The sequence below is a fragment of the Leptosomus discolor genome, chromosome 1 (genome assembly GCF_034619465.1).
Source record: "Leptosomus discolor isolate bLepDis1 chromosome 1, bLepDis1.hap2, whole genome shotgun sequence".
In the NCBI taxonomy this organism is placed as follows: Eukaryota; Metazoa; Chordata; class Aves; order Leptosomiformes; family Leptosomidae; genus Leptosomus; species Leptosomus discolor.
Window position 1 is genome coordinate 216846950 of NC_141391.1, and position 25247 is coordinate 216872196.

Genomic DNA, 25247 nt, shown 5'->3' on the forward strand with positions numbered 1-25247 from the left:
TCAAATCAATAAATTAATCAACATCTTGTTGTGGTTGCGTAGTGTGCTAGATTTAATTAGGGGAAAAAAAAAGGAACTGGTGTCTGCATGTCTATATATGTATATGTATTTGGAGGAATAAGCCAATATGGCTGGACTCTGTGATTGCCTGAGATACATGAGGGAATCGGGCCAGAGGATGGGGAAGTTTGCCACCGTCTGCACCATCTGTCAGTGGGAGATGCAGGTGGATTCAAAGCTCGAGACGTCTCTGACCAGAGCACATCGGCAGCTCTCACCTTTTCCTCTGTGTGTATGTTTTGGAATTTTGCTGTTTTGAAAAGACCCGTGGTTCTGTTTCTCACTGAATTTCATTGATGGATTCCTCAGTGCTGCTGCTTCTCATCCTTGGCTTGGAATTTTCAGTCCCTGTGTTTGTTTTCTTCATTTAGTGGAAAAATACTGGAGCAGCTGGAAGTAATCTTCGGTGCTTCTCTCAACTGCTTTTTAAATTTTTCTTCAAAGCCATATTTTGGAAGTTAAAGACTGAGATTTCAAAGTGGCTCCTGAACAAGTTGCTCAAACAGCACTGGATACTTAAAAATCAGCGATAATTGCATCTCACCTAAAGGAAATCTTGCTGATGCCAGCCTGGAATTAAGCACTCTGGAATATGTCCCCAGCTGGGAGATGGAGAATCTTTTTGTGTTTTCCTGGTGTTTCACAGCTTTTTTGGATCAGAACAGTTAAAAGTAGGAGAGCTTTCCCACGTTAGGAAGTGAAGCGTGCCATTGGGACGCTCCTCGGTAGACCAGCAGGTTGGCATGGCGCAGCGCAGCCAGACAGAGCCAAGCTTGCTTAGGAAGATCTGGAGAATAGCATGGACTGCGTATGACCATCCTGCTTCTTTCCTGCAGCTCCAGCTTGCTCAGTACCTTTTTGGGCATCTCCATACCCAGGTGACTTCAGTAGTACAGACATGCCGTAACCCGCTTTTGCACAAGCTCCTTTGCTAAAAGGCTGAGTAACTCGAAAGACTATTTTCATCGCTTCCTCTGAGACTCGTATATGTGCTGGGATTATCAAAGACGATACTCGCCTTCAGGGAAAGAAGTGATGTACAAAAATACTCATTTTGAATGAGCCCTGTGCAGGTGTTGAGATCGATGCTGGTTTGATCCGCGCCGGGAAGGATCTGTCGTTGTGGTACCGATTAGGGAAGCCAAACCAGCCACGAGGAAGCTCACCAGGAAAGGTCTGAACGTGCCAGCTTCAGCAACGACCGCAGACATTGGTGAGACGGCACAAATACGCAGCAGCTGCTGGCCTCTTTCCATGGTATCCGTCTTAAGTGTCTTTGTATTGGAGACTTGAAAGCTCTCTGAGCACCGCGGGGAAACCCTGTGTGGTTTGACTGCCTCAAGTGCTTGTGATGCTCTTTTCTTCCCCGGTGTAGCTGCTCCAGGTTGTTTGATCTGCTGTTTTGGATAGTCAGTCATGGGATTGGTGGCTCTGCAATGAAGTCAAGACTTCCATCAAAGACTGCTCTGGTTCAGCATGCTGCTCTTTGTTTTCTACGGTAATAGGAGAGATTAATTACTTTTGAAAGTTACTTCTTTTTTTCCCCCCCCTTTCTGTTGAAATGGACCAAGTAAAGCCAAGGAGAAGGAAAGATCATACCCATCTGGTTTACCTAGCAGGACATCAGCATTGTGGAAGACTGCCATACCCGTGTCAGGAAAGTCCAGTAAGACCAGACCAAAGTTAAAAGTGCTTTGGATGTCTAGCAACCACCGTGACTGTCACTTGCATCTTGGCTAAGTGGTTTCGCACAGAAAATGTTCCGTGTAGGAAGGTCACGTTCAGGTGAGCTGAGGGCAGCGTGAGGCTTTTAAGCATCTGCTTTTCTCGGCGTGCAGCGGTCTGCTCGGATGGAGTGGATGCTCTTTTCACAGCAGTGCTGGGTTTGACTGCAGGATTCGTTGTTATCAAAGTTACTGGATTTTAAATCCAGCAGCACTTTTCAACTGTTGCTTGAGCTTTTTGTAGTGGTAGTGTATTTTTGGGAATGGTTTCCTTCTGTCAGCAGCTGCCCACTCCTATCCGAGGTGCGGGATTGTCCTTGCCTTGCTGTGTCCTTGGGAGGCTCCAATTCTGTTAGAGATGGAATTATGCAAAACTAGTGGAAGTTGTGTCAACTATTGTTCTCAAATGATGTTAGTGTTTAATTGGCAGACTGTTACCTGATTGTCTTTCACTGGCCTCCAGGACTCTGCTTTCTCATTATATGAGTTTTAGGAAATATTTTAATGACTTTCATTCCTTATAGCAGTGGCCACTGTGGTCGCAATGATGAAATAACCTACCGAAGCTGGGTGAGGTGAAATTCAGTAGCACTAAATGCAGAGTCATGCATCTAGGGATTGATAACAGAAATTTCATCTCTAAACTAATCTAAGCTAATCAGTTGGAAATGACAGAGGATAAGAAGTGGGACTAGTTGTTTACAGAATGACTGTGAGCTGCCAAAGCGATGCTGCTTGGAGAAAGGCAAATGCGACCCCAGCAGGGTGTTTCCAGCAGAGACTGGGATGTATTAATGTTGCTGTGCAAGTCTCTGGCTAAAGTACTCTGAAATATCAGTTGCAGTTTCTGGCTGCTTAAATAGGGGTGGAAAAAGACTATTTCATGCTGGAGTAAAGTGGTCTGAAAGGTGATACAATTGCCCACAAAAGGTATCGGGCACCTTGAAGGGGCAGGAAAGAGTTACTGCCTGAAAAATGGAGTTGCCACAGATAGAACTAAACTGGCCAAGGAGAAGTTTAATCTGGACATTGGCAAAAGGTTTCAAACAAGTAGAGAAGTGAGGTCTGAACAGTGAAGGGAAGAAACTGAGCTTGAGGTAGTTATGAAGGGGGAGACGCTGGAGTTTATGCTCGGAGCTGGAGGGTGAACTTAATGACCCTGGAAATCCCTTCCAGTTTTTTGTCCTCGCTTGGCATGCTGCAGGTTTGTAGTTCTGTTTGTATTTAAGTGGGGGGATTTCAAAGCAATGACAGGGAAGACTTGCTGGAATAATCCAGAGTTTTCTGTTGTTATGGCTGCAAATGAAAGAAATGTTACATTTATTTTAGAAAGCAACTGCTGCTGTAGTCTCTCGGAGAAACCAGTACATTTTTGTTGTTACTGGATTGTTCTTGAAGTCTGAGAAATGATGAAATCTTTGTGCTTGCCTGCGTTCTCCTGGGCTTGTGGCAAATATCAGGTGTTCACGGTGCTGTTGAAATTAGCTCGGAAGCAGAGGATGTATCCTACCAAAAAAGCCCCCCCCCCCCAAATCCTCCGAAACCACCAAAGTCAAGAGAGGCAAGTGACTTTGAAATAGTCCATAATTACTGAGCCTGTAACTGAGAAAGTGCCGTCTGCATTCAAGGGCTCTAGTTAGCTAGAAGGGAAAAAAAAAAAAAAAAAAAAAAGCCAAAAGAACCAGAATTACATAAATAATGAAAGAGCTAAAAATGCCTTGGTTTTGTAATGTAGATGAAGGCAAGGTGTCATGACAGGAGCACATTTACATATTAGAATTATTTAATTATCGTATCTTGTCCTCTAAAGAAACAAAATGATCATGAATATTCATGTCTTCAATTAAAATATTAATGGCAGACTGAGACTTGGGTTTTAGGTCTCTAAACACCCATAAACAGTTTTATTTAAATGCAATGAAGAGTGGAGGTCAAAAAGGAATTGCCTTTTTGTTTGCAGGTTGCGGAGAGGCTGGTGTTCTCCTTGAAGACATTATTTGCTCCGCGTTTGCTCCGTGCTAGTTTTGGAAAGGAGTCTTGTGGGTGCCTCTGCTGTACCTCCACGCCCGGCTGTAGCTGCTTGCGGCTCCGATAGCATCCCGTAGCCTTGCCGAGGGCTTGGAGGGGTTGATTTACCCTTCAATGCGGACCTGAAACCACCCTCAAACCCATTGCAGTGATGTTTTGTTGGAATTTTCAGTCTGTAGGTGCAAGTTACTGCCTCTGATATCTATGCAAGACAGCTTTTTCTCGCAGCTCTTGGATAGTTTTGATGATCTGTCGTATCTCCAACTGCACTCATTTCACTTCTTCTCCAGTGCCATTACAGTGACCGTGCTTGGTGTCGTCAAGGAGATTAAATTAAATCATCCTGCCGGCTTTACATTAAGGAAGTCAAAGGTTTCATTGGTAACTGAAGGTATTCGATCCCAGGCAGCTAGTAATATTTGCAGCTTGCAAATAGTTTTAAAAAGAGAATGAAAATCTTAAAATAGTAACAACATGATTGGTTGCTCCAAAAGCGTTCAACTAACCCTTACAGCTGATTTTGCTAATAAAGAGCAGTTCCTTAAGAATACCCTGACAGAAGAGATCCAGCGTTTTTTGCAGGGAGGAGAACATAAGTTTCATTTCTATGAAGAAAAACAATTAACCTGTTGAGGTTGAACTGAACGGATATGAGCCTTTTGGCTGTTCTGTCGTGTGTAACTAAGCATACTGTAGAAATAACCGAAAAGCTGCTCTTTTATGTTAAAGTTGGAGGCGCTGGCTCGCTCTCAGGTAAAAGTAGACATCTCGGGGTGGGGGTGGGAGTGGGGGGTTGGTTGGTTGGGAAGGCAGGAGAGAGGCTCTCCTGGTCCCAAAGGCAGCAGGTTTGGGTCTGCTGCAGCACCTGTAGAGGGTCAACTTGAGGTTATTTCAGAGGCTCATTGGTGACCTTGGTGTCCGAACACAAGTTGTGATAGAGAAGCTTGGACATACCACAGCGTGTGTTCGGTCTTTGAAATGGGTTGATCAGAGCAGCTTCTCTCCCTGCGCTGAACCCTCAGCTTGCTTCCTCTCGCGAAAGCCCAGATGCTATGAGGAGTGATGCCCCAGCAGTACGTACTTAGTCAATCATATCTTCTTTCTTTAGTAAGGGGAAGCAAATTCTTAGACCTGCTTGATTTAGAATTTTATTTCCTTTTTTTTACTTTTTCTGGTCAAAGCTTCTATTTGCTAAAGAGCAACCTTAGTTTGTTATTGCCTTAGACATTAGCTGTTATATAGACACGTACCACTGACAAAGCTACTGAAACAAAATTTTCGAATTTGAATTTGACTGAGTTTGCTAGTACTGCCAGGCAGAAAGTAAGCAAGCGAGAAAGATCCCTTGGCTAACAGAATGACATCAGTTTTCTCACCTAGTCGTAGAAGAGGGACATGAAACTCCAAAAGCTTTTTTATGCTCATTGTTCTGTACAGACCCAATTTAATATACGAGTTCTGGACTTCTGTCTAAAAAAGAGCGTTCTTACTTTTGTTAAAGCCCTTTTTCTCAAGAGTGTACGTGGAAAACAGAGACATGTCTTTATGGATGCAAGTGGATGACGGTGTCCACTCTGCCCAAGCTCTGAGCAGCTGGAGGCAACACCACCTCTGTGCTGGAGGTCCCATTACTGCCTGGCACACTTCTGTGCCTGAGCTAATAACCCTCTTCCTCCTGCGGTGTCTGCAGGAACTCATCCATGTAGATATGCCCATAAAGAAATATGTTTTGGTTGAGGCAACGCCAACTTCTGCAGTATCTTGCCTTCTATAAGGATTTCATTGCGTGAGGTGACCGAAGACTATAGCATTTTGTATCAGTTGACCCAGTTAGTGAGCAAGTACTTGCCGTTCTTCAGAGAGTTTTGGCTTTTTGTAGTTTTCTGGCTTTTGGTGTAGGTCTGGATGGTGTGTGCCAGGGAGAGCCCAGGTCCATTTTTGTGACAATTCGTGTTGTGTTACCTCTTGGCCGTGCCACTGCAGAACGAGCCACGACTGCTTCGGCCACCTTGTATCCCGGCTGTGCTGAAGGCATCTGACAGTGCTTGAAATGAAGGTGATCTCCCGCTGTTGGTGTCAGGAGTGAAGTGTTTTGAGGGACGGGAAGCAACTGCTGCGCGCTTGTTTTACGTCGCCACCTCAGTATCGCAGCTGTAAATCAGCGTCCAGTTGTCCTGGGTGTGAATAAGCATGGGGTTTGGGGTTTTATTTAAAATAAAAAAAAAATTAAAAAAGCCAGCAGAAGCATGAGCTGGCTCAACGAGGATATGAGTAACACCATCCTAAATGGTTGCACTGCAAAGGCTTTTGGAGGATTCAGGGGAGAGCATTTTGAAGAGTGATTTTAAAAAACTGAGGAAAGATGCCTCCACGAGTGATAAGCATCGAGGAGAACATTGAGATGCTTTGAACTGTTTTCATATTGAACCATTTTCCAGGTTTTGGAGGCAAGATTCAGGCCTTTTTGCTTGCAAAGAGTTAAATGCAGTTCTTGACAGCTAGGGCACGAATGCTGCATAGACATTCTTGCATTTGTTTTGAACTTTAAAAAAACAACAGTCTGATTAGTTGGAGCAGGTTTTCCCTGCGGGAAGACTATAGAGTGTAATTTCATTACAAAATATAGTGCTTGGAGATGAACTGGAGTTGGAATTTATTATTTTTTTTCCACCCTAAGGGATTTGACATTTCTATTTCTTGACATTTCTCTCATTGTTAGGCTCGCTTCTTTGTGCTGCTTTTCCCCCCCCCACCCTCCCCTGGTGAAGCTGTAGCTGACTCCTTGAAGCTTGGAGAGTCTTTTCTTGTAGGTAAAACTGGTAATAGTTTGAATTGGTTCAATAAGCAGATGGTTGGAAAAGGAGGCTACGCTGTAGTGCGTAAGTGTGTAGCACTGGGCTGTGTGATCTATGGCCAAAGAAAGAATGAAGCAAGAATCCCTTGAACGTGGGTACGCTCACAACTGTCGTTAGGAAAGGATGTTGCGTGGAAATAAGAGATGTAAAAGTGGTAACGGGTTACTTGGAGGTCTGGCTTAAGGCACGTTAAGTGTGTCAAAAGTAGCACCTGACACAACTTTGTTCTGGAGCCCGCTATTTTAAGAATAATGGATGTTTGTACGATGTTTTTGTGATTTCAGCTGCTTCTCTTCACCGTTCTTTTCTGCAGTCTTTAAGTGGTAGCATAGCAAGCCAGCTCATCTAATGCTTTAGAAGGCGTTGTCATTTATTCGCAGGGGAACAGAGTCGATATTTTTCCACCTTCATCTGCGATGATCCCATGAAAGGCATGTCACGTTGCGTTCTGGTAATGGGGAACAGTCCTGTGGCAGAGTTTACAGCGTTACAGCTATTCACAGCTTTCTGCCAGCACAGCGGTGTCTGTTAGGGATGTTAGGGAGTCTTATCCTCTGCAACCACGGTCCCTGCTGGAATCACAGCTCTACAGGCAAAGCTGTAGTTTAAGTTGGTTATTGCATGGCTTGTTTACAGCATATAGCTTTGCTTTAATGGTATAAAGCTATTTTGCATTAGACTGAGGTCATCATCTGAGACCAGGTGGTTTCCAGCTTTATTTGGATTCCTCCTAATATTTCATCTGCTCAAGTAAGGTGGATTTTTGTTGGGTTTTTTTCCAAATGCATGGAGGGAAAATCTTCACTCCAGCAGCTGGCTGGTGGCAAGAGGCACATAGTCATCTTCCATGCCTAAATCCTTCGATTCTCACTGCTCTGAGAAGAAGCCTGGAAAACTGAGCCAAGCTTTGGCCCTACAAAAAAAAATCCCATTATTAAGAACAACATAAATTCCTCCTTAAGAAAGCACAAACAATATTTTGCTGATGCTCTTATTGCTTTAATTTGTATCTAATTTGGTAGGTTGGTCGTCATGATTGCCACGCTCGTGCTTGTTGGGCTCCTTCTGCTGGGGTGGATAGCTTCTTTCTCCGTGCTCCAGCATACACCGAGGTGCCGATAACTTCTTTCTCCGTGCCCTGCAACGCAGCGCCTTGCCCTGGGAGTACGATGCAGATCTCAAAATTCGGTGGGAGGTGGGAAACCTTTTAGATCTGCAGCTTCTCCTGTGTTGTGGGCCCCTTTGTATTACTGAGTGTCGCTTCGAATAACCCAGCCCTGTTCCTGTGTTATAGTTTGGCTGCTTTCCTTGGTTGTCAGTAGCCCTTGTAGGGGAAAAATGGAGGAGGGGGAAGCGCGCTCTCAATACTCTCTCCATCAGATAAGACTTCTTCTGCTTCTGATTTTTCTTGATGAACAGTAGTTTTCAAAGTAAGTTTTGTGGCTGTTTGAAGCTGAAAGGTTAGGACCACAGCAGAGGGGGACCTCTGAACTCCGTACTCCTTTCAGATGCGGAATGGCTTACATCTATTTTTAAAGAGAGAACGGTGGATTTGCAGACTGCAGTTAGAGGTGGTAGAACGCAGCTTGGATATAGCATTGTCCAGACTTTCAGCGTTGCTGCAGGAAGAAGCTTCCACGCTTTTAGGGGATGTCCTCCAAGGCACAGGAATAACTTTGGTTGGTGCCCGTTCCTCTGCCTTCTCTTAAAGTATGCGCTTGAGGCCAAGTTTAATTTTTGCTTTTGCCAACTCTAGTTGCTCTGTACTAGGGTGTGCACTTCTGCTTCTTGTGGTTGACCAAAAGAGCGCGTATTTCTTTTAATTGTGGAACTACAACACAAAGTATTCCAAGGTGTAGGTTAGACGCTACAGTAGATGCTGTAGATAGAGTCTGCTGACTCAGCAGAAACCACTAATTATTTATTTTTTCTAATAAAGTTGAAATGTTCAAATCTTGGCTTCTTTAGCCTGTACTGTAGAATGCTTATAAGTAAAATTTTCAATAAGAAAAGTGTTAGTACTTGAACACTGTTTTTTCAACATGTACCTTTTGAGTTTTTCTTGTCCCTGATACCTGCACAGCAGTAGCAACGAGTAAAAAGAAAAAAAGAATATTTCAAGAACTCTCTTAAGAAGTTTCTGTAAACAGAGCTCATAGGAATTCTTTGTCATTGCTTAGGAGAAATCTTAAGTTTCCTGTCTATAGAAATGTCCAGCAACATATATGGAAAGAGCTGGTCATTCTTCATTCTGGAGTTTGTTATATTAGATACAGCGTGATTCTGACATATTGCCTCCTATGAAATTGTGTTTTATTAAAGTCACCGGGTTATTCTTGTGCCAGCAATGGCTTTGATTAAGCACTGTATTAGGGTCATATCCTAGAATAACAGCATTTCTAAATCCCTGGCTGCATTTGAAAGAATTGTGATTAAAGTTCTGGCTGTTTTCCTGCAATCGCTAATGTCTGCTGAGGGTTGAGTTACCCTCCTTTTTACTGGCGCTCGAGTTCTGTGACAGCCCCATGCGACATCGTGCCAATATCGCTGACAGTCTCCCGGGGGAAGCAGTTTTGCATTAAAATGCAAGAAGTAAAAGCTGTAGCAAAATTAACACAGGGGTCTAGAATTTCCAGTGCGGCTTAATAGCCGTGGTGTTGGTTGTTTTCTAAAGTCTAATTCGTCTTTGATTGAATTTCAGGCAAAACAAAGCAAGGGAGGATAAGGAGGTGGGGAAACCCATCTAAAAGAGATTATGGATGAACAGGTTGAAAAATGCTGCCTGACAGGTCATTCTCCGAGCAATCTGATAATTTCTGCTGGCGCAGGGAGTTGTTCCGTGTATTTTGTGCACTGGCATGGACAATCCAGTTCGGGTCCCTTGGGGAAAACCCATGTTATTAGTAGGGATCATTCTGCATATTGCTGGAAAATGAAGTAATTCACACCAGTGTACGCACAGATGAAGAGTAAGGACGTTCTTCTGCTGTTACAAATTTATAGAGGCATCACAGTGTTGAATAACCAAGTAGGATTTATTTTGCCTTGTTTTACATGCCAGATTTGTAACATTTTTCAAGACTTGTCAAAAGACTGGCAGATTTCCCTTCATTAGAACTGATGCGTTCATTAATACGTGGAAAACAAGTCTACGACAGCTTTCTTGGACAGCAGGGTGGTTGCTGTAGTCCCAGCTGTGTAGTTTTGAAATCCTCTGTTTCACTCCTGTGTGCTCATGTTAAAAAAAAATCACTATTTCTGGAGATGTACACTTCTTCTAGAAGACTGTACAACATTTTACACTGTTTGTTTCGTTACTTCTCGTAGCAGGCCCATAAGAGGGGCTACAGCAAATCTGCCCCATCTCAGAAGTGGGTGAGTGGAGATGCAGGCTTGTCCAGCATCATGCCACGAGCCTACGGCCTCGCCAGCTGTATCTTGCTGTAACTCCCTATTCCTTTGTCTAAAACGGCTGTGAACTTTTAAGCCTTAAAAAGAAAGGTGAAATGTGGGAAGTCTTAAGAGTTAAACAGTTCATAAGAATATAAACCGATAAGTGACTGTGTGTCAAGAAATATCTTTGTCTTTTTTCACTTGTTTTTTCTGTTTCCTTCTGACATTAAAACTGAACAGAAAACGTCAGGAATATTTAAAAAAAAAAAAAAATCAAGTAGGAGCCATTTGCCACTGTAAGAGATGAGATAAAGCAAGCAAGCCTTGAGAAGAAAATAGTTGAAACGTGAATGCAGTGTGTAAGTAATCACAGTTCATTAGCTCTAGCATGTTTTCTGGCTTCAGACAAGGATTTATGCCTCAGCCATGCTTTGGAAGAGCTTACATCTGTACACAGTAGTTTTGGGGAAACCAACAAAACAGTAAATATGCAAGCTGACAAATACATTAATCAAGTGCCTGCTGCTGGGTTGCATGGCCTGCAAAAAAAAAAAGAAAAGAAAAAAAAAAGGAGGAGAAAAGTATGCATTTTAAACAATTTCTGTAGCTGAAAGGAGACTTTACGTATGTGGCTGACACACTGATCAAATGATAAAGTAGAGTCAAATTGAACCTCAACCTTTTGTACAGCCTGTGAAAGTGAAGGCACACTGTAGTTTTTCAAGGCAGATGGAGTGTGAGCAACTAATAAATCAGGTTTTGAAACATTAAAGAGCAACTTATTTAAATGCATATGGTGTTGGATCTCAGACAAGACAGTATAGGAGAGCGTAAAAGGATTGGGCATGGGAACATCAGCAGAACAATATGTCTGTGCACCAGCTATGTGACTGCATCCAAATCAGCTGCTTTTACTGAAGTCCTGCTAGGTAGTAAATGGAAGGTAATGGCAGTTGGTCAGAAGCAAGCAGGAGAAACTGTTGCAGGCAGAAATTCCAGGCAGTGAATGGCCTAGGTGGTGCAGGCAGTTGGGTGACTTGGAGCCACGTTCTGTGTTAGATGGAAAGTTGAAGTTAAGCATGAATTTAAGACCAGTAAATAAAACCTTTGTTCCTTTTTGTCTACAGTATTTCTCAAAACAGCTTTACCAGGGGAAGGTTGGAGTCGCTATTTCAGTTTCCCTTTTGGGAAACCGAAACACAGAAACCTGGTCAAGGTCAGAGAGGCCGTCTTAGACCCGTGGCTTGAATCCAGATCTGCAGTTGAGCACTAGTAAAAACTTTTATATGAAGTCTGTCTTGCATGATCTGCCTGAGCTGCCTTGTTGGTTTCTCCACTGATTTTTAAGGTTTTGATGGCCATGTGTATTCTCATGGCTGGGAACTCCGTACCTGTGCAGAACAAACTGCCATGCTGCTGTCATCGTGGCGAGTAGGACTTGTGCTTGTGCTCCCTTTCAGCAGAGAGGCAATTTGTGGCAGCGTTGCCTCTCCTGCTTTTGGAAATTGTTTTTCCTTCAGCATGGTTTGAAGCCACGTGTGTGCTCTACAAGCTTGAACACAGGCTACAGCTCTCTCCCCTTCTTTCCCAGTTTTATACCTGGAAGGGATTTGTAACGGTCCTGCCATCGGACTTGACTTGACTTGACCTCAGCTGGGATTTTTATGTCATTGTGGTGACTGACGTGGTCCCAAGCCCCCAGCAAACAGGGTTGGTGCGTATTTTCGAAGCTCTGTACTATTTCCGTGGCACAACAGCCCCGTTGCTCCATGAGACAAACTGGTGAACCCATGAGGAGCCCTGCCTGAATTTCTGCACTACATCTGTGTTTTTCCAGTGAAAGCTTTTTAGGCAGAAAGCTGCTCTGCAACCCGTGTTGGGGAGCATCGCCCTAAACACCGCTTCTGGGAGAATTGCTGAGAGTTTTTTCACTTAGGGAGATACTACAGAAATGAAATGTGATGTACTTTATAGCCTTAAAGTCCAGCTTCCTTGGCTTTTTTTCCCCTCACTTCACATCTCTTTTTGGTCTTATTTCCCACCTCACCTCTCTGTCAAAGAAGAAAAGTATTTACAAACTGACCGAACGGATCTAAGTGTATAGTCCAGGTGGATTCAGGAGGAACCTGTACTTGGCTACGGCAGTGTTGGTGTCTCCCCTGCAAAGTTTAGTGCCAGTGACAAGTGATGGACAGGCTGGAAGCTGGGAGCAGTCTGCTGCCCTTTGAGACAGTTAATCATCTCGGAGCTCCCTTCCTACCACTGCAGAGCCCTCGCCCCAAGGACTGACAGCCAGTATTTTACCAGTGGTTAGCCACCGAATTCCCTTTAATTTTGGGTCTCTTGTAGTGCCAATGTCATCATCTCTCTGATCTCTGATTTCGGTAGAACCTAGAGTGCCTATGTGTTTTTCAACATCAGTCCCTTACTCCTGATGGTCTGGTCTATAAATTCACAGTTGCCATGATTAAAAAAAAAAAAAGCGTGTGATTAAGAGGAGCAAACAAGGAATGCAGTCTTCCCTGCATCAGAAACCTTTGCTGAATTGCTTCTCCCCTCAAGCAAGGAAGTAATCGAGTGTTGCCCAGGGCTTGTTCTTGTCTCTCTTGACAACGTGTGGATTATTTGGTGCATCCCATTGCAAGAGAGGGAATCGGACCCCCACAAGCTGTGTTGCAGGCAGGTAGGTCAGTGCCAGAAGCAGGAGCCGTGTAGACCTCTCTCTGCTGCAGTTTATGGGTGAAGGGGACAGAGGGAACACCCTCGCTGCATAGAAGTAGACGGAATAGTCTGCTTAAAATAATCCACTAGATGCCACTAGAAGATGAGATCTCTCTTGTCTAGTCCATGGAGTCCTAAAGTGGTGGGTGTTTGAAGGGCTTTCTAGAAGAATTTTGTGTCATTCACTTGTAAATAACCTTTGCTTTACTGTATTACTTGGAGTGCTGAGTTCCAGTTGCATTGGCAGACCCATAACAGCTCCCGTGCATGGTTTATAGGAGTCCAGGAAGAAGGGAAGAGAACATGGCTGAGAAACAGAAAATTATTAACCCGGAGTTGACCTACACCAGCAAGAAACTGCAGCATTTGAAGGCTGTCTGCCAAACAGTATTCTTAATAGAAGTGTAAGTCTTCAAAATGATGTTTGTTCAAAAGGAGGGGTCTCTGGATTTGGAAGTTTAATGGTTATTTTCGGTGGAGCTGGCCTGCAAACACAGGCTGATTGGGACATGGGGCTGGATGCTTTTGGGGTTTCTGTTAGGTTTGTTCACTTGGAGAAACCTACTCATCTTCAGGGAAGACCTACCTAGGTTGTGTCACACTGCTTACAGGGCTGCCTGTCTAAGGTCGAGGCGCTCGAAGCTCTCACAAAAGCTAATTTTAGGTGCAGAATGCTGGATTCCCGATGTGCGTTGTTCCCCGGTGGACAATGATCTGGAGAACGGACCAGATCCTTTCCCGTCCCTTCCCTCCTCACTGCTGAGGTCTGATGGTGTAGGAAAGCAAGTGCCAAGGCAGCTGGTTGCTGAGCCCTTAATTCCAACCTGCGCGGCAGCCCATGGGCTCTACTAAAGCAGGTGTCTTAGAGCAGTTTGAAACGTGGCCCGAATGCAGCCGAGGTTGATGAGTCAGCACATGCGAAGGAATTTTAGGGATCAATTATGCCTTGTTTTCTTGTAAATGTATGTTTCTTATTATGTATGTTTCCTTATAAAAAGAACTTCAGCGTGCATGCCGATACACTGGGTCACTGCTGCGGATTAGTGTTGTAGAAACAGGACTTGATGCTTGTGTTGTACGTGGCTTTGTTTAAGGGGGTGCAGCACAGAGTCCTAACGTACAGAAATACGAAAAAGCAGGAGACTTCCATTATAAAACTCCATAGTTATTGTTCTATAATAGCACAGATCAATCACTTTTTTTTTCTCTTGAGCTCTGTTTCATAATAACTCACTTTGCTCTCTTTGGGCAGCTTTTGCTTGCTTTCCCTTTCATGCTAAATGAAAATTTGTATTTCCATACCTTGACGATGGTGTGCAGGTAATAACTATGGTGTTGATCTCCACATAACCAAGAACTTTTGGGAAGGACCGTAACATCTAAACTGGTTCCTTTTCTCCTATAAGTTTGCTCCGATGCTCAGAGTGGAGGAGGTAGCGTTGATTTGCAAGCTGTGTTGATTGCTTGATTGTCGTGGCTTCAAAGCCTGTTTCTTTATTCTTTTTATGGTTGCATAGATGAACATGAAGTGGCTCACTAGGAGAGGCACTTTGATCACAGAGAGGTGCCAAAGAGTTGTTCACTACATGCCTGGAACCTGTTGAGCTGAAAAGTTTGCAGTCGTGGAGAGATGAATGAAGTTGTCCTTGGTAGGAGGGGAAGAGGGCAAACGGCTGCGGTCCTCATGGGTTTTGGGTAACTTCCCGTTTCCATTGAGACCAAATTAATACTTCTTGGATGTTTTGGAAAGGGGTTTCCTTATTATTAGCCAAATATCTTTGTGTCTGAACAATTTTTTGTGTCCAATCGGATTGAAAGTGTATTGGGGTGGAGGATGAAAAGCATTAAGACTGATAGAGCTCTGAAACAATTAGGCAGTAATCATACGGTGCTCTGAAGTGACAGTGTAAGAACTCTCACCTTCTAAAAGTACTCTTATTCGAGGCAGAGAGCACTTTCCTTGCATTGTTGTGGGGGAAGAAAAAGAAATTAGTTCATTACTTGCTATCATTTGAAAAGGTGCAAGGAGCTTCTTACAAGATGCTGAGCTAACTCCTCTCTGATGTCTTCACATCCTTCAAGAAACAGATCAACACAGTGAGGGGTGTGGATTCCTCTTCAGACATGTTGAAGAGTAATAACTTCCATGCATATCGTGGACCTTTATGGAGAAAATAGTTTCAATTAAAATAAATAAAAAAAAAACCACCAAGAAAAAAAAAAACCCAAACCTAAATGAAACTCCAAAAATCTAGGAAAAGGACATATAAACACTGTTATCTCTGGTTTTTTGTGGGTTTGTTTGTGGGGTTTTTTTTGGTTTTGTTTTGTTTTTTTACTTCAGTGGTAGAGAAGTTACTTTGATAAATGAGGAAACCGCAGGGTAAGTCTCAGTGTGATCTTTTTTTACAGAGCGAGATCAAGCTTTTTCTGTAGGCATGGCAGTCCCTCGTTATAGAAGGTAACCAGCATTACATGGATTACAAAATTATGGATCAGGAAACTCCTTGCAGTGTGTTCCAGGGGTTTGTCTTTAAATGAGGGGCCATGATTTATGTGATGGTGTCTGTCTGACTTCAGGTTTGCCTGCGGTACTGTTTCAGTGCACAAACCAGGTGTAGGAAAACCGAGAAGAAGTTTAATTCATTTGCGAAGCACCCTGAGACGCTTTCTGAAGAATGCTAACCCTTAGTATTTCTGTCATGTGCTTCAGTATGTTTTCCATACGGAGTATACCTCAAATTGTGGCGGGCAACTTTGAACTTGAATTACATCATGGCAGAAGAAACTCCCCGGTATTTCTGGGGAGATCCCTTCTGGGACAAGAAATCTTGCTGGCATCCTTCTGAGACCTGCTCTGTATGGAGATAACAGGACATTAGCAGTAAATCTGGGATATCCATGATGAATATTCAGATTTTTAAAATATTAGGCAGAATGGAAAGCTGGCAGCACTCTTAATGTTTGTTCAGACTTCAAATGCGTGCAGAGATTCTAGCTTTCTTGGTAATTTAATGCTTTTTCATATTGAGGCATGACATTTTAGGCTCCATTTCAGAAACGTTCAGCTGCGTTACTAATGGACCCGTCCCTGACTCCCACTTGCAGGGTATTCAGGTGGGCACACTTCATTGCTAGCACAGCATGGGGGTATCATTAGCTGTATGACAAATTTCACTTCACCTTCAACTTTTTTCCTTTTTTTTTTTGTCTCATACTTTATTACTAGACAGATTAAATCAGCAAGCTGGTGCTCTTAAGAAGGAACTGCCACAACAGTAGTACTTTCTGACAGCTGTGAAAGCTTGGAGGTTTTTTTCCTAGTGCCTATGAAATGTGGCTGTTACAGTTTCTTGCCTTACACTAAAAAAAAAAAAGCCCACCGAAAGAAGAATCCTACAACAAAAAACCCCAAACCCTGCGATTCAAATGAAGGATTTCTGTGCTGTGGCATTGCTGAAGCAATGATGTATACTCGGTCCAGATGGTTATTGGAGTGCCGTGTACATCGTGATGTTGTACATCAGTGAGCATGGATGGCTCGTCCTGTAGTCAGTGCTCATAGTGAGCTGTCAAGGCAATAAAGTTGGGCGCTTACATACAGCTGGAAATCTTCAGTGCTCACTGGGAATTCAGCTTTACAGCTCCTGTGCCCTAATGAGGCGGATAGTTTTCTTCTCTGCTCGTGTGCATGTGGCGTGCGTTCGGGACAGCCCCGCAGTGCAGTATTTGCACTCTTAGCTCTGGTTTGAGAGGCCATGCAAGCTGCCCCTCTCATAATCATCGTGATAAGGAGAACAAAACCCAAACAGTGGGTATTTTTTTCCCACTCTTCCTTCATCTGCTACTTGTGGAGCTGCCTGGTATTGGTTTGTGTCACGGTTTGAGGCTGGGCCGGCCACTCACGAATGACAGACGCTCTCTACTAACCCCTCTCCCCTCCCAAAAGGGAAAAGGAAAGAGAACAAGAGAGAGAGACTTTACAGTTTGGAAAAGAAAACTAAAACAGCTTTAATGGAACAATAACAGTAAAAGAAAATATAATAATAAGAATAAGGAAAAAATGAAATGTATATAATATGTACAAATATATACAAAACCAGTACCGAACCCAGCTCCCCCCACCCTGATGACAATACATCACCACCACACTGCAGGGCTGGCACTGGGGCGGTCCCAGGCCGGACTGGGCAGCAGACAGGGATGGGATACAGGAGCTGGACTCAGGCACTGGATTCAGGAATGCATGGATCAGTCCTCCTCAGGTGTCGGCCATCGAAGAAGAGAGGAAGAGCCGAAGAGGGCGAGACCCTCGTGATCTCTCGGCTTTATACTGAATATGACGTACATGGGATGGAACACTCTGTTGGTCAGGTTTGGGTCACCTGTCCAGTTCGCTCCTCCCTGTAGGTGCGACCCTTTTCACTCCTGGCACCCCAACATGGAGCACAAGACTCAGCAGTGACCTTGGTCGCCATAAGAACAAGGACAAGCCAGGGCCTCTCTGCAGCCCATCCCTTGGTGCTGGCTGTGACCATCAGGGGTTGGCACTGCTGGAGCAGTCGCTGGCTGGAAATAACGTGCTGCTGGTTCAAAAAATGCCGTTAGTTAGAGGAGACCGAACTGAAAAGTTAAAGCACTAAAACAGAATTAGTTCTGATTTAGCCCAAACCAGGACAGTTTGTTTGGATGAATGATCGTTCACCTCCCTGCAAGAGATGCTCTTGGCAGGAATCAATAACAATCATAGAATCGTTAGGTTGGAAGAGACCTCTGAGATCGTCAAGTCCAACCATCAACCAGCACCACCTACCAAACCGTGTCCCGAAGTGCCACATCCACACGGTTCTGAACACCCCCATGGACGGTGACTCCACCACCTCCCTGAGCAGCCTGTTCCAATGTCTGACCGCTCGTTCAGTACAGAAATCTTTCCTGATGTCCAGTTGCACGGAGATACCCAGGCAAAGGCAGCATAAGCTCGCTTTTGCTCCAGTTTGGGGTTTTCTCCCATGGCTATCGTAACAGAACCGCTGTGTTGTGAACTGTGGTGAGCGGCAGTGTTTGCGTGTCTGTAGCGTGGCCGTGCACGAATGGAGCTGTGCTGCTGTCGGGTGACAGTGGCTTTGTTCAGGGTCCGCAGGGGGACGATGGCAGCGTCGAGAGAGGTGAAGGCACGAGGTGAAGGCACAGGCTGCTGGCATTAGCAAGAGCGGTTGCAGTGCTGGATGGTTGTTGGTATGTATAGAGCATCATCAGGAATAAGATTTACATCTCGGTGTGTTTTCCAAGCTAAAATATTTAAATACAAATGAAATTACTTTTCCTCATAGCTTACACCTACGTTCAGCCATTCATTATTATTAATTGAAAGCTAAGAGAGGAGAAGGTGTAAAAACATATATTTCTCTCAGTGCTGGTTTCTGTTCTTCTCAAATCTCGCATAATGTTGCCAAGCAGATAAGACAGATTTATTCCTTACTGTGGAGTTCATCCCAGTCAATAATATTGATTAGTGCAGGGTGACTTGATGTAACAAGAATAACACCCCTTTCTTAATTTGAGCCTGTATTTCCTACTTCATGCCTCAGTAGTTCATGCTTGGATGAATTCTTCAATAAGTCAGTTAAGACACAGGCCCCACTGGAAATTGCAGGGTCTGACATTAATAGGGGAAATGAATAATTTTCTTTTCCTAGAAGTTGTGCCGCTTTTTTCCTTGTTTAAACTGGCATCGTGCAAGTTAACTTTTTAAAATGCGGAAAGAAATTCGTGAAGTTTTGGGGGGGGTTTTGAGAGCTACCACTTTCTAATTACAGTCAGTGAAGTTGTATAAACTCTCTTCTGAGCTGCTGCTTTGTGCTCCCTGAGTCCTTATGTCGGTGTAGGATTTATCAAGGAGCTTCATGTCCTAACGGCACATTTGGGGAGCTGAGTCAGCCTGTGGAAATACTGCAACTGCAGATACCCAGAGGATGGCTGCATGGCTTTCCTGCTCCACAGGGGAGTTAATATTGTCCCTTTTACCGGGGCACCGAAACAGCATCTTTGAATCTACACCAGTGCTGTGAATTCGTGTACAAAAGACTCCTGACCTGGAGGGACCGTGTGGGGTATGGAAGAACTGGTGTCGGTGACCTTGCTTGGTCCTTGGACGTTGCTGTGTGGTTGCTAACAGGAGGGTCCATTAAATCAAGTCATTGAAGAAGGATTTTTTGTAGATTGGTTGCAGGTAATGGCCTAAAGCATATAAACTTCACTTTGAAAAGAAGATCGGAGTCACTTACTCATTGCTTGTGTTCCTCCTCTTACGCTTTCCAATTTGGAGACATTCTTCTTCTCGTTTCGAGGCAGACAGATGTCAGGGTCAAAAAAATCAATAATCTGCTGGTGTTGTTTTGATTTCAAGTACTTTGTCATTTTCCTGACTATAAAGCTATCATAGTAATGTGATTAGGTTCTGTATTTATTATTATTCAATCACTAAGGAGAGTTCACATGCAAAATGAAAAGGGCTTGATGATATTTAGGATATACAGACTTTGCCTAAGTTCATATTTTGGGTTGTTTAAGGTTCTTAGCCAAAAAACTCAATAGGATTGCTTGTCAGATGAGACCAACAAGGTGATGGTCTGGGCTTTGTGACAAGGGAGCATGACCAAATTACAAGGGATGATGCGCTGAACTGCTGCTGATTTCGGAATGAGATTTTTTCCGATGCTGTCATTTACTTATGTGCGGGATATCTGGCTTGTTCTCCTAAAAATCTGTTCTTCTGGAAGGGTAACAAGTAGGCTTGGTTGCAATCAGGAAATACAGGGGTTTCAGGAAAGTGAGATTTGCCCTCCACCCTTTTTCTTTTTCTCTCTCAGTATCCTAATTTAAAGCGTTTTGGTGTTAGGAGCTGCCTGTGGAAGTGACTTGGATTCGGGTGCAGTGACATGCGGGTGGGTGTTTTCCTGCCACTTGAAGTCCTGCAGTTTGGGCCTGAGGTGTAGAAGTAACACTCTCTGAGCTTGTGTTTTGCTACCAAGAAGTGTGCCAGGTTTATTTTCCCCGTAGTGAGGAGCCTGGTTTACACAACCGGAACATGAGCAAACGAGGCTCCTGCTGGGGATTACACGACTCGGCGGAGGACATGGACTCTGGAGAGACCCAGTAGCGTTAAATGTAATAAATAAGTTAAAATGTCGTGGCACTTGCAATCAAAACCAAGCTACCTTTCAAGGGACTGAACGGTGGTATCATCAGTCAGAGGTGCAGGGGCCTTCCATACAGCAATGTTCAGTGAAGAGCTGCTCTTAAAACCCTTTCCGAGCGTTGTGTGCTTCAAAACACATCGTAGCCACACGGACAAGACTTTGGGTGATTATTATACCGGGTGAAGGCCCTTGTGCTTTTGAGAAAGGATGATTTGTGTGCTGTGTGTTCTGTTTGGGGCTGTTCCAATAGCTGCTAAAGTCAGACACTTCGGGCTGGTGGTCCTCGTCTGTTAGCGGGGTGATGCTTTGAAGAACTGGGAGGAGGCTTCAGTCTCTTGTTGGTATCTGGGCATCTCTCGTCTGTGTGATGGGTGTCGTGTTGGCACCTCCAGTCCGGTACATTGGTCTTCAGCCCAACTGATAGATTGATCTAACATGACTGGGAAACCCTTCTGCAGTTGAAACTGGGTCCTGTGCCGTAGGGGACCTGCACTTATCAGTCTTTCTGCAATACCGTCGCTAACTATGGAAAGAGGAGCCTAAAATGATGTATAAATACTGTCTATATTGTTCCTAGTGCATTAGGAGGGCTTTCTCTGAGCAGAAAGAGGATAGAAGGAGCGTCTCTTCATCTTAATTACTGATTTTTCCCCCAAAATGAAGCCTTTACAGACAGACCTAAATGTTTAATTATCACTTAGCTGAAAATCAGGGGATGCTCAGATCTGTTAGACAACTTGTTTCATGTTCTTTTCCAGGAGGACCAGATGATAACTTAATTGAAGGTGGTGGATCCAAGTTTGTCTGCAAACCAGGAGCCAGAAACATTACTATCATCTTTCATCCTCTCCTCAGGTAAGGCTTTTCTACTTATTTCCACAGGCACAAATAATTAGAGTAAGTAGAATTAACCTACTTTCTTTATGAGCACATTGCCACTTCTGAGAGAACATCCCACAGCAATGGGCTTGGTCTAAAGTTGTTGATGTGCACGTGTGTGAAAAGTAATCACGAGCTGAGCTCGTTGCCAACGCTCTTTAATCTTTTTTCAAAATTAACTGGCGTGCCAAGTGGGATCGCTTGCCTGGGTGACCCCGTTTCGTTGAACGGTGTGATTTATTATTGACCCAAGCGGGGAAAAGTTTAGTTGCAGCCTGTCACAAATTGTTTATCGCTGACTGTCCATTATGCTTATTAAAAAGTCAGAAGGATACTTTATGAACTGCAAGGTAAGTTCATTCTTTGATAAAACAATTATGGTCTACGGACTGCAAGTTACACGTCTGACCTACAGTGCTATGGCAAATGCTAAAATCTTAGAAATTCTCAGCTTATGAAGGACTGCTGCAGATTTGAAACAGAGCAAGTCTATAATAAGCCTCTCCTCACCAAGCCACTCGCCTCTGATACTTTAATTTTACTCTTTTTTACTTTGCAATCCTACAGTTCATCATCTTAGTTTTGCCGGGATTAAATAATGGGATGGTTTTCTTGGTTCATGTCAATCTTCCACCTCTGCTTTTTCCTTGCAAGGTTTTCCTTTCTCGGCAGACATGTCCTTCCCTGTTCAGTGCTAGCACCTTTAGAGAGCATTTCCCTCCTTGGCTCTGTTCTTCCTCGCTATCCTGTGTCACTTAGGCAACAGGATATGTCTCTCGTACGCTGAAACCAAGCAATAATAAAATAGTCATAAAAAGTAATTGGAATCTGATCCCCAGAGGAAGGAATATCCTGACTGTGACGTCTCAGTAGCTGAGAACTGTGGTCATGTGTGACTTCTGTGGTCATGTGTGACTTCTGTGGTCATGTGTGACTTCTGTGGTCATGTGTGACTTCTCAGGACTTAAACATGCAGACGGAAACTGCGTAAATTCCTCCAAATTTAAATTTCTGATGTCACGACCCCAGATATTGGAATAACCTTGAGCACAGCACCTGTTGTGAGGATGTGGTAAAATTTGTTATGGCGTTTAAGATCTTTCCTTGAAAAAAGGGTTGTGAATGTTGTAGACTTGTCATTTGTTGCTAGGTGCCCATAATGACATGGATAATTTCATAAGCATATTTCATTTCAGCCTCTATTTTCAACAGAAGAAATGTGCTAAAAAATAAATTGGCTACAGCATAATTTAGTTTTCAGCCATTTTATTATGAGCAAAGATGGACAATGGTTAAGATGCAACATGCTGTTCAAGATATGGCCACTATGGTATGGACTTCAGTCTCTTAATATTTAATGGATTTATAGGCGTTTTTCAAGCACAGAGGGGGGTGCTGATGCTCTTGTTTTTATTGACGCGATACTTCACATTGATTTAGAAACTGGTGAAAATTCTTTCTCTTTGCCTTCCTGCTTAATTTTTCACCCTTTTTTTGCCTTCAGAGTCGAACATGAGTGCTCTGCTTTAAATAGCACTTCTCACAAACACTTCACTTTCATTACCAGCTTGCAAGGTAGGCAGTAGAAATAATTTGCCTCATAAAAAATAATTGCATCAAGATTAAGGTATCCGCGTACAATATATTTTTCCATGCCAACCATCTGCAGCATCTCAACTTCCTTGTGTTGAGTACTTCATCGATAACTGCGTGAAGAGAAGGAAGATACTCCGTGACCCAGCTTACCCTTTTCCCACTGCAGAATGGGGTGAGTTTGGGTGTAGGTGAAGACTGTAGAAACTTTTTTTTAGTGTGATTTTACCTGCTTTCATGATCGACAGAGTAAACGCATGAGTCCTTGCTCTCTTAGGTTTAACTCGTGACCCTCCACTTCGGCACGCGTGTGGGATGCGGTGTGTCTGGGATGGCCACAGGACTGAATTTCTTTTGCTGATAATAATTCCCTACGGGAAATTCTGTTCCTGATGGGAGTCAGTAGCAATGACCAGCAGGCTGGTGTACCCGTTGATTCCTGTTAACGCTGGCTACGTGATGCTGGCTGTGGCTGTCGAATGCTGAATATGGTGGATTGGCGAAAATATTGGCAGTAATTTCTGGCACATCATCTTAGGTGTGCGTTCCTGGTTGGTTAGATCTTTGTCGCCCTTTTCTAGGTGTTCCTGTATTAAATGTCAAGCTCTCGAGGAGGTAAAGGCTGCAGAGGTGTGAAGTTTTTGCTTTATTTTCCGTTTGTGTGGTTCTTTTACGACTTGCCTCCGTCGTCTTTAATCAATGTCGCTTGTGCAGGCTTAAAATTAATCGGAATTGAATTCAAAATGATGAATATTTTATTTAGAAGTTTTTTTTTTTTTTTTCTTATTTGTATCAAGTTCACATAAATATGTTGACAGAGAAGTTTTAGCACTGCGTGGGCTAGCTGATTTTATTAGGAAGCCAAGTGCTTCTAAAAGTATTAAACTAACTGGATCACTGAGAAGCCAGACACTGGTGTGACGATTTAAAGCCTGAGCATTGCATTAATTGGAGGCTTTAGAACGTAATTCAGCACAGTAATGTTAGGTGGAGAGGTGCAACAAGAGCATTCATATTCATCAGTCTGAATTTCTTTCTTTTTTATTTGTACTACTGATGTGAAGTGTCACTGTCTATCACATCAGAGTTGCACTGTCACAGTGTCAAGTTAGCTGGTTCTAATGGCTTGGGTTTGGATCCTTTTTTATTCACGACCTGAGGTTGAGCTTGGCTCCAGACCCTTTTGAAGAACACAGAGTCAGCAGGCTTTCAGGGGGCTGTGAATTAACCCCCATTTCTCCAGTTAACGAAAGTTTGTTTGGAGAAACTCGTAACTTAAACCACGGAGAGTGTCAGGGCAAGTACATACGAATGGTTTTCAGTCTTCCTTCCCTCGAATTCATTTAGAGCAACGAGCCAGAGTTGGGAAGTGAGATGTTACGTCGTTTGGGATGTGGGTCCCTAATTGCCACTAGGACAACTGAGACCCACCAAGCCCCAGATTAATTACCCAGACTTAATGACACCACCACACGCGTAATAAATGAATAGTGAGTTTTTGGAAGACAAGTGGGTATTCTAGCAGAGATGATTCCTGGGAATAGATTTTACTAACTACATATGAAAACTAATTGCACTTACAAATTGAAGAGGAATACACATCTGATTTTCCTTAATTACATATTGCGGGAGGTGTCAAAGTATAAAAGTTACCAAAAGAGTCCAGTTGCTTTCTTCATCCTTCGCTGCTAACCAGCATCTGCTTGGATCGTGAAAGCGCTGGTGTTACTGGTCTGTGGACTAACGTCTCCCGTTGGAGGAAGGAAACATGCGGGACCAATACTGGAGCCCTCACGTTGTGGAATATTGAACAGCCTGAGTGATGTCTGTTGTAACATTTGTTTGGTGGGGATTTTTTTTTTTTTTTACTGTTTATTTGTTTCAGCTGGCATTTGAAAGGCACTTGGCTCTTCAGGGTAATAATCATTTTACATATGCTTTATAGAGTATGTTTATTACCAGACAATTGAAGAACAGATGTCTGCAGTCTTGAGGCTTCAGGGGGAGGGACAGGGGGGACCGGAGATGGAGGGGATGATGGCGTTTGGAACCGTGGAAGCACCGCTGACGCTAACTCAGTTGAACGTTGCTTGGATATTGGGTATTAAGGCCGCGAGGGTATCCATTTATTCATATCAGCCACACTTCATTAAGATCAAGCAGCAATTAAAAGGGTTGTAGGATGGAAGAGAAAGCAAAGGGTTCATTGATTTGGAAGAAGCAGTCGCTTCTAAGCGAGATGGTGTCCTTGTGAAGGAGTGGACTAGAGAGGCTAAATTGACTTGGCACCCTTCACCTCTCCATCGAACGGGCAGGGTCTGTCTGAGGGGATCTCCCCCTTCACCAGATGCAAAAAGCTGCACCGCGACAGCGGTGTTCCGATCACCGCCTTGGATTTCAATTCTGGAGAGTAGGGAAGTGAAAAACAAAGTGTTGGTGTATTAGAGTATTAAAAAAAAAAAAAAAAAAAAAAGGAGGGAAAAAGGAAAGGCAGAATTACTGATTTGACTCTGCTGATGTTGTTTGAGATGCAAAGACTAAAGTTTAACACTCCGGTGTGTGCGTAGTCCAAGGCACTGCAAAGTTTGCTCATTCTGGGTTGGAGTGGGGGGGAAAGGAGCAGGTAATAATTTGACATTTTAGTTGAACAATTAAATGTTTATGTTCATTTATACTGGTCTCTGTCATTTAAGGCAGTAGCTTTTTACTTGATAGCATTTTTGGAATTTCCTGTTTCTTCCAGTTGTGTTAATTCTAATAAAAGAGTGATTGCTCTTTTAATAAGTAAACTA

At 43.5% G+C, this 25247-nt stretch overlaps 1 protein-coding gene across 1 annotated transcript in view; it reads left to right on the plus strand.

The window, feature by feature from the left end:
• The window catches only part of EXOC4 (exocyst complex component 4), a 405200-nt gene that overhangs the window by 169101 nt on the left and 210852 nt on the right, over positions 1–25247 (plus strand). The window contains exon 10 of the mRNA XM_086475059.1: positions 20742–20838. Within this exon, the coding sequence (XP_086331185.1) occupies positions 20742–20838 (97 nt within the window). The remainder of the gene's footprint in view (positions 1–20741; positions 20839–25247) is intronic.